This window comes from Hyla sarda, chromosome 4 (genome assembly GCF_029499605.1).
Source record: "Hyla sarda isolate aHylSar1 chromosome 4, aHylSar1.hap1, whole genome shotgun sequence".
Taxonomy (NCBI): Eukaryota; Metazoa; Chordata; class Amphibia; order Anura; family Hylidae; genus Hyla; species Hyla sarda.
The window spans coordinates 292,587,563-292,602,378 of NC_079192.1; the positions used below are offsets into that span (position 1 = coordinate 292,587,563).

Consider the following 14,816-nt stretch of genomic DNA (forward strand, 5'->3'; position numbering starts at 1 on the left):
TTAATGTATTCATGGAAATATGTATAAATAAAGTACTGTATCCACACACTGTAACTCGGACCTGAGGAAGGAGGGAGACACATATAGATAGATATAAAGAGTGAGTGGGAAGAAGCGGGCAACTGAACACTGCTTCTCCTGACTTGCTGTGCACTCCAAGATGGCCCCATAGAATTGCATTATGAGGCTGCCCTGATCACGTGTCACATAGCCAGAACATACTGCTCTAAGCTCGGTATTCTCTCTGCTTGTTCTTGCAATGGGTAAAAACTCAGTGACCCTTTAAGAAAATACACAAAGGAAGCCAAGAAAACCTAAAAAGACTTGCCTTTCTTCTATTGTATAAAATTGCACAGCTTTTATTTAATATATAACATTGTTCCCTTATGCCATACCAGCTGACAAAAATTGCCCATATAATGCCCAGAAAATTGAAGATTTTTCTAGCCTTCAGTGAAGGAAAATATAGATTTTATGAAAGACAGGAGACAAATATTATGCTTTAACTCTTTCTTTTTACTCCCAGCAGCAAGCAATAAAAACGTTTTACAGAAAGAAAAAAATTACATAAATTATGCAAATGAACATGTAATCAACAGCTAATAGTATGACATCCTATGTAAAAAAAGGGTCTCTTTAATCATGTGACTTCCTTCTTTCTTGGGAATTTAAGACTGATTCAAAACCGAACAGAAGAACAGTGGAATAAAGTAATTGAAGTTTGATCCTCCAAACATGAAGACAAACTGTTAACTCCAACATATAAATGGAAACATTCTAGGCTGAAAACAAGAAGAATAAGATAATTAAGATGGGTGGGGTAATTAGGGAAGGATAATGTTCGTATCCTGTCTTTCATAAAATCTATATTTTCCTTCACTGAAGGCTAGAAAATTCTTACATTTTATTTCAAGACAGGAGACTCCATTATGCATGTTTAAAGCTTATACTTTATAATATTATTTGACAGTAAAGATTAAATAAAGCATATAAGCAACAGTTAATTAAATAAAACCATACATGAGGGTCAGGAGGAAAGTAAAAGGTTTTGAAAACTGATTCAGAAGACCAATTAGCTGCTTTTAAGATATCAGCCAAAGAGCCTCCAGATTGTCTGACTTTTGTGGACATGGCTCCTCTAGTAGAGTGCGCACTAAAAAATGGAAGTATCGATTCCGGCTAAAGACATTGTTTGTGAAATCCAACGAGATAATGTAGCTTAAGATACATATGGAGCATATGGTTTGCAAAAAGAGATAAGAAGTTGAGAAGAAAATTTCGAACAGGAAGAGTTTTTTTTTTGTAAATTTTTGTTGTTGAGGGAAAATCTTACCCCTTGAGGTAAGTATTGTCTGTGGGAAATGTCTATGGCACAAACATCTGAAACTCACTTAAAATAGATAGAAGCATAGCGAGTTTAAAAGATAAAAACTTTAGGGATTGAGTATCATTATCATCCCGAGAATTGAATAAATCTAGAACAAGGTTGACATCGCATGTGGATTGATATCTGGAAAGGGGAGGTCTACGAAAACAAATCCCTTTCACTAATTTACAGACCAGAGGGTGTTTGCCTGAAGGCAAAGATTGGATGGGAGAATGGTAGAAGGAAATAGCAGAACGATAAACATTTATCGTCCAGTAAGCTTCACCTGCCTCAAAAGAAAATGTATTACTTCAATTAGAGGTGCAAGTACGGGATCCAAATCCCGTTGTAAGCACCAATCAGACAAAATTCTCCAGGCTGATCTGTAAGATCGGGTAACCGGAGCATGTGTGTCAGAGAGGATGCTCTGAGCAGATTGTGAAAGTCCGATATTAGGGATTGTTGACCCAGGGAAGCTGGTTTGAGTTGGCCATAATGGAGTGATACAATACAGAAATTTAGGTGCACTACTGTGGTAGATGTATACAATGACATTGGCTAATCCCTCAACACTGATGTTAAAATTGAGACATTCGCCAGTGTATCCTTATATAAAGGACACACCAGAGCCCGCACACCAACGCCAAGGTTTCTCAGATGGCACGGGACCTAACGCTAACCTACCTGTGCGTATAAAGCAAAAACCAGGGGCCAGTGGGCAATTACAGCAGCACTAGGTCGACATGCAGCCTACTCCCAGTTCCCTCCAGCGTGACTAGGCACACATACAATGGGAGGAGGGAGAGAGGCTACAAACCCCACCCAAGTTGGCTGATATAGGTGCATGGCCTCACAGGTGCAACCCTAATGCTGCCTGGAAAATGTTCAAGGCGCATTAACATATGGAGTTTACACACCTCCATGTATAAATTTACAAACAACAACAAAAAACGTGGTCTCAAATGGCTGGAGGTGCTCAACCCCAAATGCAGTTGTGCATATATACTGGGGGAGCAGATCCTGCCCTTGTAGTCCGTTGCTAGGGGCGATCCCCAGCATAAAAATGCATACAATGGAGGATGCCTGCAGCGGACTACAAGTGCCACAATAGAATCCTACACCAGATAAACGTTGTGGATGTGTAACAATTAGAATAATACAATACAGAAATTTAGGTGCACTACTGTGGTAGATGTATACAATGACATTGGCTAATCCCTCAACACTGATGTTAAAATTGAGACATTCGCCAGTGTATCCTTATATAAAGGACACACCAGAGCCCGCACACCAACGCCAAGGTTTCTCAGATGGCACGGGACCTAACGCTAACCTACCTGAACGTATAAAGCAAAAACCAGGGGCCAGTGGGCAATTACAGCAGCACTAGGTCGACATGCAGCCTACTCCCAGTACTAAGGTCGTTTTCTGGACTTTTGTCAGAAGAAGAACTCGAGGGATAAGAACAAACTGGGGAAAAGCATAAAGAGTTCCCGAAGGCCAGATTTGGGGGAGGGCATCGGTGACCATGGATTCCGGATCTGGGCGCCAGCTGAAGAACTTGGGAAGTTGTCGGTTCAGACGGGATGCAAAAAGATCTATCTGAAAAGGACCACAAAGATTTTGAAGTTGCATGAAGAGAGTTGGGTCTAATCTCCAATCACTGTTGTCTGACAGAAATCGGGAATTCCAATCTGCAATAGTGGAGAGCACTGGAAGGTGTTCTGCTTTGAGAATGATGTCTTTTGTCCAAACAGAAATGACAGAAATCTTTGGCAATATTGGCCAGACGTTCCGATCTTGTACCTCCAAGGCGATTGACATATTGCACCGCTGAGATGTTGTCCATCCTCGTGAACTGCGACTTGTCTCTCGCCAAGCTTTTGAGGGCAAAGGAACCGGCAAAAAGTTCGAGGCAATTGATGTGAAGGGAAGACTCTTCTGCAGACCACTTCCCTCCTGTGGAAAAAGGTCCACAGCGAGTTCCCCAGCCGAGGAGACTGGCATCTGACTCTATAATCATGTCTGGGATAGAATTGAATATGGCTTTCCCATTCCAATTTTTGATATGTTGCAGCCACCAAAGAAGCTCCTCCATGGTATCTGGGGTTAATGCTATCTCGTCTGAATAAAGTAACCCGTCTTGTAAGTGACGAGTTTTCAGGCGCTGAAGAGCCCAGTAGTGGCCTGTATTGATGCTGACAAGAGACCAACTGCGAGTTCCCATGGCAACTATGCGTGTCTCTTTTTCACAAGAAAAATTTTGCTCAGTAAACCCTGGGATTGCCATGGGACTTGAATTATGGCTCTTTTGGAACTTAGTTCCTTGATCTCTCTGAGTGTACCAGCTCTTGGTCTGTTTTTGAGAAAAATATAGGATGGTTTTTTTTAAACTGAGTCGGATGACACACAAAGTCTATTTGATACCCCTGGACCATGTTTAAAATCCAAGCATCTGTAGTAATTAGGGCCCAAACTTGGATAAAATGGGCAATGCCAAGTGGATCTATTGTGGATCCAGGGGCATAAGAATAGACCTCTTCCTTTCAGATTTTTGTCAAAGGACCTAATATATCCAACAGTCTATCTTGGATCGTTCTGAAAGAAAGGTCCACTCCCTTTTTGGGATTTTTGCCTGATTTAAAATGGAACTTCACCAGGGTTGGATCTAAGTCAGGGGTTTCTGAGATTTTTTGAGGAAGAGTGGGTCTAGGGCACTCTGAACGGAGTATGTTTCTAGTTTTTTCTCTCTAGTGGCTTTTTTAGCCATAAAGATAAAAACCTAGTCACTTGTGGGTCAGGGACCCACTCACCGGGTCTAGGGTGTTTGATCAACACAGGATAAAAAAAATTGTGTACTTGACCCATCTAAGGGTGCGTTCACACTGAGTAGTTCAAGAGGAATTTACTCGAGTAATTTCTCTTGAATTATCCTCTTCTCTAAATTAATGCACATCTCCTCTGCTCATTGACTTTAATGTTTTTTCTTCTGTCCTGTTCACACTGCGGAAATTCTGCTAGCAGAATTCCAATGCTGAATTCCTTTCCGCTTGAAGAAAGTACATGTTCATTCTTGACGCGGAATCCGCAAGCTGAATCAAATAGAAGTCAATGGTAAAAAAAAATTCTGCCCGACATCGTGTTCAAGCGGAATTCAAGCAGAATTCAGAAAAGTAGATTAAATAGCCTCCTTCTTCATTCCTCTTGATTTCTGCATGGAAATTCTGCTTGAATTCTGCTTGATGGATAAAATGACAGAAGGCAACAATTTCCTGACCGAAATTATTCCTCGTGAATTCCTCATGAATTCCTCAGTGTGAACGCACCCTAAGAGAACAGGATTATCCAATCCTCCATCAAAATTATTTTCCTCATCATCGGAAATATCCTCATATTAGGAGTCTGCTTCAAGGTCCTATCCATCTGAGTTAGCTTCAGAGGAACTAGAGAATGAGTTATAAGAATTAGGCTTGACTCTTTAAGCCTTATTTGCCCGCTTTGCGTGTACCTCCTCAAGGGCAGAGGGTGAAGGTTGCGCTGCTTTAGCATTTGCTTTTTGAAAAAGCGGTAACATTAACCTGATCCCCTTTTTTGTGTTTTTTATGGAGCTTCACCAGCGGGGTATTGGTATTTATATGTCGCCTCTTCTGAGAGGACTTGCGATGTTTCACACCTTCCATCATATGGGAAGTGGAATCCTTTGCAGACCAGAAAAGGTCCAATAGGGTAGAGGGACCTTTTTGAAGAGACTAAAAAGGCTGTGACTGGGTTATATCCAGCTATTTGGCAGTGGCGTCCTGCATAGAGCCCATGGCTGTGTGGACTGCAGAGTGGACGGATTTAGCCACAGAAGAATCCACTAGAGATTGAAGTACACCTTCATCCACCTCAAAGACAGGTGCATCAGAAACTTGCATGTTATCCTCAGTAGACATGCTATAATAGATATATGTAAATAGTATATAGGAAAAGAAAATCTTTCTATATAATGTATATAGATAAATAAATAAATAAAATATATATATATATCAAAATTAATAATAATATTAATAAATGAATTAATAATGAATGAATTTATATATTATATCATGAATTAATGTAAGTAATGTTTTTAGAATAGGTATTAATGAAATAATAATAAGGTTATAATAGGGTATTAATCAATTAATTAATAGATAGCTCATAGGGAAATACATTAAAAGATAGAAGCATAACACATACAATGAAGATTAGGGTAAAGCATATACAGACAGGCTAAAGCCAATATGAAGTGAAAGGATACTGTAGACAGGAATAGATATGAACCGCTTCACAAGGGGGCGCTATGTGAGTCAGTCAGGCAGGAGACGCGATGCTACAGAGACGTGGGAGACCGGCTGACTGACCAGCGGCGTGTGAGGGAAGAAAGAGCGCGAAGCTGTAATACCAGCTTTAGTGCTACAACGGCTGCTAACAAGTGTGACAGGACTCAGAGGTAAGGAAAAGAGCAGTGTGAGGAGAAGATGAATCTAGAATAATCTGCCCAGCAACAGGGAGGGAGGGGAACAGCGAATGGGATAAACTAGGGAAAATAAATAATGAAGTGTGCATGAATGAGGAAACACAGGACTATAAAAAAAAATAAATAAAAAGGAGCCAGGGAAAGCTGCATACCAAGAAAAAAATCCCTAAAATTAAGGAAGGACAGGCTGGGCAAAGTTTTTAATCCCTTAATGACCAAGCCCATTTTCACCTCAAGGACCAGGCCAATTTTATTTTTGCGTTTTCGTTTTTTCCTCCTCGCCTTCTAAAATCCATAACTCCTTTATATTTCCATGTACAGACCCACATAAGGGCTTGTTTTTGTGTGACTAATTGTACTTTGTAATGAAACCTCTCATTTTACCATAAAATGTACAGCGAACCCAAAAAAAAAAAAATTTAGGGAGGAAATTTAAATGAAAACCAAAATTTTGCACATTTTGGAGGGTTTTGTTTTCACACTGTACACTTTACGGTAAAAATGATAGGTGTTCTTTATTCTGTGGGTCAATACGATTAAAATGATACCCATGGCTAGATACTTTTATATTTTTGTACTGCTTAAAAAAAATCTAAAACTTTTTGTACAAAATCAGTAATCTAAAATTGCCCTATTTTGACCACCTATATCTTTTTCATTTTTCCGTATATAGGGCGGTATGAGGGCTCATTTTTTGCGCCGTCATCTGTACTTTTTTAGATACCACATTTGCATATATAAAACTTTTAGATAATTTTTTATGAATCTTTTTATAAAATGTGACAAAAAAGCAGGATTTGTGGACTTTTTTAATTTTTTACATTTACGCCATTCACCGTACGGGATCATTAACATTATATTTTGATAGTTCGGACATTTACGCACGCAGTGATACCAAATATGTTTATTTTTTTTTTAATTACGCTTTTTGGGGGTAAAGGAAGTCACATGATTACAGAGACCCTTTATTACATAGGATGTAATTCTATTGGCTGTTGATTACATGTTTTCTTTCTGTAAAACTTTTTCATTGCTTGCTGCTGGGAGTAAAAAGAGAGTTAAAGCATAATGGAGTCTCCTGTCTTGAAATAAAATCGCTGATTATTAGTGGCAAATGTATGTATCTCAGTCTTTCATAACATTAAAATCGCTTAGAGGTGAACTAGATTTTGATCTTCTTGTTACAGTAGTTCCTTTCCAGTTGTTGGATATATTAGGTAGCAAGTGAACAGTCAGTTCTTCAAGTTGATTTGTTGGAACCACGAAAAATGAGTATATGTATATGAATACTTTGACTAAGGCCAAATGGTGGCTAGACAAATGGGTAACAACATCTCCAAAACAGAGCAATGTGTGCAATGTTCTTAGGATGCAGTGATTTGTTCCTGTCAAGAAAGTACAACCAGTGAACTGGTAACAGGATTCATGTATATATCCAAGGCTCTTCCATGTGTTTGGAAAGTAAAGGCTATCTGCCTGATTCAAACCCACAAAAGAGATCCTATAGCCCAGATTCCGGAAAAAGTTAATGCTGGCTCTGACCTAGTCGCAGACTGGTCAGAATGTTCACGCTGACCAATGGCCACTGATGAACGTGCGTATAGGGGCACATGAGCATCAGAACTTGACCATAAAGCAATCAAAATAATGGCCTTGTCTGACAAATGGGATACATTTTTTCTCCCCCGATGTGGATGACTAGGTGCACTTGTGTCACTTACCTGGGGATATGGCGCCAGGATGCATTATGGGAAGAAGGCAAGCCTGCTGAGGCAGATTTATCAAAGAATGTCTGCGGTATAGTTATTTTCCCACGTTTATTTGGGTGGTGGGTTTGACTAGCGTGCATCTTATTTATCAAGAAGGTGCAGCAGGATGATGAATTTTGCGCAGCTCTCCTGTGGTGGGAAAAGGTCTACCACATACACTTTTTCTAGATGCTTTCCCGGGTCCTGAATTTGGCAGGTTAGGTGCTTTTACTTACTTTCACAGAGCTGACGTGACATTTTTACTTGCATTTTAGACGCTACAATCAAATTTGATTGTGGTGTCTAAGGGGTTAAAGCCGGGCATCACAGTGATCGGTAATGTCTGCCATTAGAGATGGGTCCTGGTGGCAGATAGCCGCCAGGACCACGCAGCTATGACCTGCGCTCAGCTCCTGAGCATGTGTCATAGAAGGGGAGTGGGATGCTGTCATCCACAAGAGGTTAAAGGTTGAATTGTGGAAGGTAGAAGTGATTCTCATGCCTACAGGTAGGTGGTGTAGCTTTGCGCATAAAAAAGTACATTTGCACACAAAGTAGCGACTTTTGACAAAAGTCGCAAATGATAAATACGTGACCACTGCATGGTCAAAAAGAAAAAGTTCTACGGGTAGGCAGAAAGAGTGAAAGTGTCTATATCAAAAGACGCATAAAAGTCGCTAAATAGGCTGCTTGTGCCTGAACTGCGCCAAAACATACACAAAAAAAAATGCTCTAAAAGCAATGATAAATCTCCTCCAATGTTCTTCTGAGAAACTTTGGGTCCTGGCACTCATGAGGATGTTTCTTTGACAAATATCATGTACTCAAACATACAGACCATGTACATCCTTCATGGTGACTGTATTTCCAAATAGCAGTTGTATCTTTCAGCAGAATAATGCGCCCTGCCGCATAAAAATTGTTGAGAAATGGTTTAAAAAACATGACCTAGGACACACTTAGGTCTTGTAGAGCAATATCATTGCTTTTAGAGCATTTTTTTGTCTATGTTTTGGAGCAGTTCAGGCACAAGCAGCATATTTTGAGACTTTTATGCGCCTTTTGATATAGACAGTTTTACTCTTTTTGCCTACCCGTAGAACTTTATCTTTTTGACCATGCAGTGGTACTTTTTTAGGTGCAAAGCTATACCACCTACCAGTAGGCATGAGAATCACTTCTACCTTCCGCAATTCAACCTTTAACCTCTTGTGGACAACAGCATCCCACTCCCCTTCTATGACATGCACTCAGGAGCTGAGCGCAGGTCATAGCTGGGTGGCCCTGGCCACTATCTGCCAACAGACATCACCGATCATGGTGATGCCCGGCTTTAACCCCTTATACACCACAATCAAATCTGATTGAAGCTTCTAAATGCAAGTAAAAATGTCCTGGCAACTCTGGGAAAGTAAGTAAAAACACCTAACCTGGTAAATTCAGGACCCGGGAAAGTGTTTACTTCCCTCCCTCACAAACGTCTAGAAAAAGTGTATGTGGTAGAAGTTTTCCCACCACAGAAAAGGTTGAATTGCGGAAAGTAGAAGTGATTCTCATGCCTACTGGTAGGTAGTGTAGCTTTGCACCTAAAAAAGTAACTTTGTGCACAAAATAGTGACTTTTGACAAAAGTCACAAATGATAAATACGTGGCCACTGCATGGTCAAAAAGATAAAGTTCTATGGGTAGGCAAAAAGAGTAAAACTGTCTATATCAAAAGGCGCATAAAAGTCTCAAAATATGCTGCTTGTGCTTGAACTGCTCCAAAACATAGACAAAAAAATGCTCTAAAAGCAATGATAAATCTCCCCCTATGACTCTACAAGACCTAAGTGTGTCCTAGGTCATGTTTTTTAAACCATTTCTCAACAATTTTTATGCGGCAGGGTGCATTATTCTGCTGAAAGATACAACTGCTATTTGGAAATACAGTCACCATGAAGGATGTACATGGTCTGTATGTTTGAGTACATGATATTTGTCAAAGAAACATCCTCATGAGTGCCAGGACCCAAAGTTTCTCAGAGGAACATTGGAGGAGATTTATCATTGCTTTTAGAGCATTTTTTTTTGGTCTATGTTTTGGCGCAGTTCAGGCGCAAGCAGCATATTTAGCGACTTTTTTGCGTCTTTTGATATAGACAGTTTCACTCTTTCTGCCTACCTGTAGAACTTTATCTTTTTGACCATGCAGTGGTCACGTATTTATCATTTGCGACTTTTGTCAAAAGTCGCTATTTTGTGTGCAAATGTACTTTTTTATGCGCAAAGCTACACCACCTACCAGTAGGCGTGAGAATCACTTCTACCTTCCACAATTCAACCTTTAACCTCTTATGGATGACAGCGTCCCACTCCCCTTCTATGACACCCCCTCAGGAGCTGAGCGCAGGTCATAGCTGGGTGGTCCTGGCGGTTATCTGTCACCAGAACCCATCTCTAATGGCAGACATTACCGATCACGGTGATGCCCGGCTTTAACCCCTTAGACACCACAATCAAATTTGATTATAGCGTCTAAAATGCAAGTAAAAATGTCACGTCAGCTCTGTGAAAGTAAGTAAAAGCACCTAACCTGCCAAATTCAGGATCTTTTCCCACCACAGGAGAGCTGCGCAAAATTCATCATCCTGCTGCACCTTCTTTATAAATAAGATGCACGCTAGTCAAACCCCCCACCCAAATAAACGTGGGAAAATAGCTCTACCGTAGACATTCTTTGATAAATCTGGGCCATAGAGTCCATGCCTTGAGTGGTGAAAGTTGTTTTGGAGGAACCTACAAAATATTATTGAGAGGGTATGACATGTTATGGCTGAATGGTTACTGTACAGCAAAACCTTTCCAGTAGACCACCTTATTATCCAGACCAGATTTTCAGTCAACCATGAATTATGCATAGCGCTCATTTTATTTGAGAAGACCTCCCCTATAGAAGACCACTTGTTAAAAAGTTTAATTGTATACTATAATTTATATTTTTTCCATATATCTAGCCTTTAGCAAAGCTATTATTTAAACTTTATAAAAGCAAAGACATGCCACATTGTAAGTAAGCGACAACATTTCAACAGGCAGTAGGTGAACTACAAAAATATTATTGGTACATATTAACATAGGGGGGAGATTTATCAAAACTTTTGTAGAGAAAAAGCTGACCAGTTGCCCATAGCAACCAATTAGATTGCTTCTTTTATTTTTAAAAAGGCCTTTGAAAAATGAAAGAAGCAATCTCTTGCTATGGGCAACTGCATCACTCTTCCTCTACACAGGTATTCTAAATCTTCCCCATAGTCTATATCTATCTAGTCATGACAATGTCATGTTTGTTTTCCAAAACTAAATAAAACTTCTGACAAGGCATTATGGCTGTTCAATAGGTACAGGAGATTAAGAAGATGAAGATAGGAGATCCTCTAGATAGGTCTACCGACCATGGTCCTCAGAACCACAAGGCACACTTAGACAAACTGTTGGAATACTGTGAAATCGGAGTCAAAGAAGGAGCAACTTTGGTTTATGGAGCCAGACAAGTTCCTCGGCCAGGTATAAAACATAGTTACTAATGGCTATTAGGTGACAAGCTGTTAGAATACATTATTAGAATTACTTTGTTTGTCATTTTAGGTTTCTTCATGGAACCCACTGTATTCACAGATGTGGAAGACCATATGTACCTTGCACAGGAAGAATCCTTTGGACCAGTAATGGTCATCTCCAAGTTCAAAGATGGGTACGTTATATATATATATATATATATATATATATATATATATATTCCTTTTTCAAGCATAGGTGTGATATATAATGGTTACGTGATTATGAAAGTTGCTTTTGCTTCATACACAGCATTGAAAGAATAAAGAGACCTTTATAGTTATAGATCTTGTATCATCATGAGGGGAACATTCTCTCCAACGCTTTCTGTGATGGCTGCTGATCAGTTGCTGTGTATGCACGTATACACTGGCCTATCAATCACTGGACTGATTGGTTGGGAGAGCACACCTTAAAAGGGGTTTTCAGGATTTTGACAGGATAGGCCACTAAAATCTAAATAGTAAACGGACACCTCTGTACATTGTGTAGTGGCCGAGGATAGACCATCAGTCCAAAAAAAACCTGTAAAACCCTTTTAATCCAGCTTTTATTGCCGAATGGGCACTAGATAGACAGCTTTGATTTGATCTGGCTTTTTCCCCCCCTCATATAGCGATATTGACGGAGTACTGGAACGAGCCAATAGCACAGAATATGGATTAGCATCTGGAGTTTTTACAAGAGACATTAGTAAGGCCATGTATGTGAGTGAGAAGCTGGAAGCGGGAACAGTTTTTATCAACACTTACAACAAAACCGATGTTGCGGCACCATTCGGAGGATTCAAACAATCTGGATTTGGCAAGGACTTGGGTAAATACTTCATTAACTAAATGATGATTTTACATTGCAGTGGCAGGATAAGAATATACGCAGTGATCTGTTCTCTGTAAGTGAGCTGATTAGATGTGGCGCCATTTCTTGTCTTGTATCATTTAGACTCAACAGATCTGCATTTCTTTGAGCGAGCGATCAATCATTTTTATCTCCATACAGAGAAATGTTTATAGACCTAGGATGATGAACATTACAGCTTCATATTTATATAGCCATACTTTTTCGTTTGGACATTATTTTAATTGAATTGTCTGTACCTTGAGGTGTTTAAAAAAAAAAAAAAAAACACATCTTAATTTTCTAATATACTTATCATTCAAATTCTTCTTTGTCCTCAGCCCCCTGTACCCAAAAGTCCTATCTCATGACTAGGCCTCAGTAATCATTTTAGTATAATGACATAACATCATGTGACCTGAAAGTTCAGTGGCTCTCACTGGATGTAAAATCACCGAAGGCTTTACCATATGGAACAGCATTTGGTAGTTATACCAATATTCAGACCATAACTGCAGTTTATGCATTACCTTATTACATTCTCATGGGTTTGCCAAATCACTGGTGGACAGTAAGGCTAGGTTCAGACTACGGAATTTCCAACAGAAATTCAGTCATAAAATTTCCATCAGAAATTTCCCTTGCTAAAATGTCTAGTGTAGTGAATGGTTTTCCGTTCACAAATTCACACTTCGGAATTTGTGAAGCGGAAAATCCGCTTAGTAAATCCGCTTAGAAATTTCCGCCTGAAGAAAGGCGGTGCTCTTTCTTCAGGCGGAATTCCTCGCGGAACACATTGCAGTCTATGGGAGACTGCAGTGTCCGCACGGTCCTAGCGCCGACTTATTCAATCGACGCAGGCGGAACTCGTAATCTGTGGGCGGAAATTTTCTGCCCGGAGATTCCGTAGTCTGAACCTAGCCTAATATAAAGAGATATATGAATGAAGTAACACCACTGTATTATTTATCTTACATCTTATAGCAGAAAACTATATTCACGATTGCGCAGGCGCCAGAGCTAAAATCGCCCGCGATTCCTTGCTGTCTCAATTGCTGCATAAAGCTTGCTCTCTATTACACTATTCGGTAAATCACTTTTTCTGTCCAGTCAGTGACTATGTAGTCTAATGCTATGTATTTATTATTATTTCGGCAGGAGAAGAGGCTCTTCATGAATACCTCAGAACAAAAGCCGTCACAGTGGAGTACTAACAGTTTTTATACAGCCATGTATCAGTACACATCATCATGGACTTCTTTTCTTATTGCAATTCCTTTTCACAATATGAAGATGGAAAACTATGTGCCTAGACCATCACTTTTATGCAGCTTAAAGCCTTTTCATGTAACCGTTCCTTCAAGGAAACATGATATATGCAATCTTTCAATCATAGCAGGGATTGTTTTCTTCATATTTTAGTGGGAAATGGGAGTATTTGCTGCAAACTTGATCACAGGGCTATTGAGACGCTGATTGTACTATATTAGACAAACATAATATGTTCTGTAAAATTTTCCTGAATTTACAACAGGTATATAATAGGACTTAGGAATCACCAAGAGTAAGGACACATGTGCCATATTTTTCTGCATATTTTTCTACTCATTAAAGTCAATGGGTAGCAAAATTTGGAGCTAATTTTGCTACCCATTGACTTCAATGGGTAGGAAAGTACGCAGAAAAATATGGCACATGTGACCCAACCCTAAAGGGATTCTCCCATATTGCAAAATGCCACTGTCTGAATGCGGGGATGTTACTGCTGCCATACTGCTGCCATCTTGAGAACAGGAACAGAACTATTAGAATGAAGAAAAACTGTCAGAGATAGGCAAGTACAGTATTTAGCTATCTCCACAACAGAAAGTTGTCCCCTGTGGAAATGGGATATTCCCTGTAAGACTATGTTCACACAATTTGATTCTGTGGACTTCAGCTATGTATTAATATTGATTAAATCTACATTATAAAATCTGTGATGTGCAGTTATAAGTTTACATACATACATTTTGACCACATTCATTAAATCTTGTCAATTAATCCTAGTACATATTCGGGGACATTTATCATCATTGCTTTGGTAAGCAAGTTCTATAGGCATTTTTATTTTTTTTGCTTTGGTTTTGCTTATGTGTGACATATTTATCATATTATCACAGGGGGGTGATTAATTTGGCTCACATAAGCAAAAATCAATAAATCATTTTTTTAGCACACATAAGCAAAAAACAATATTTCCGAACACCACTTTTGCAGCTTTGAAAAAAATGTGCTATATACTGTATGTGTATACAGTAACCCCCCGACCTACGATGGCCCCGACATATGATAAAATCGACATACGATGGCCTCTCAGAGGCCATCGCATGTCGATGTCAGCATCGACATACGATGCTTTTATATGTCGGGGCCATCGCATTAACTGCTATCCGACAGCGCCAAATGCTTAAGCTGCTGTCGGATAGCAGTTTAAGCATCCCTGGCAGGTTCGCTTACCTATTCCCGCTGCTCCGGGTCCACTTCGCGATCCTCCGGTGTCTTGCGCATCTTCTCCAGGGTCCGGGCCTTGCTTTCCGGCGTCGTTATTACTTCACTACGCACGCCGCGTCGGCGCAGCAGCGTAATAACGTCACCAGAAAGCGAGGCCCGGACCCTGCAGAAGATGCGCAAGACACCGGAGGATCGCGAAGAAGACACCGGAGCAGCGGGACAGCATCGGGAGCCCCTGGGACAGCATCGGGAGCGGTGAGGACCTGGTGCGGAG

At 40.0% G+C, this 14,816-nt stretch overlaps 1 protein-coding gene across 1 annotated transcript in view; it reads left to right on the forward strand.

The window, feature by feature from the left end:
* The window catches only part of ALDH1L2 (aldehyde dehydrogenase 1 family member L2), an 84,291-nt gene extending 70,265 nt beyond the window's left edge, over window positions 1-14,026 (forward strand). The window contains exons 20-23 of the mRNA XM_056574500.1: window positions 10,996-11,161; window positions 11,243-11,348; window positions 11,829-12,028; window positions 13,208-14,026. Coding sequence (XP_056430475.1) covers window positions 10,996-11,161; window positions 11,243-11,348; window positions 11,829-12,028; window positions 13,208-13,263 — 528 coding nt within the window. The 3' untranslated portion in view covers window positions 13,264-14,026. The remainder of the gene's footprint in view (window positions 1-10,995; window positions 11,162-11,242; window positions 11,349-11,828; window positions 12,029-13,207) is intronic.
* The last annotated feature ends 790 nt before the right edge of the window (window positions 14,027-14,816 follow it).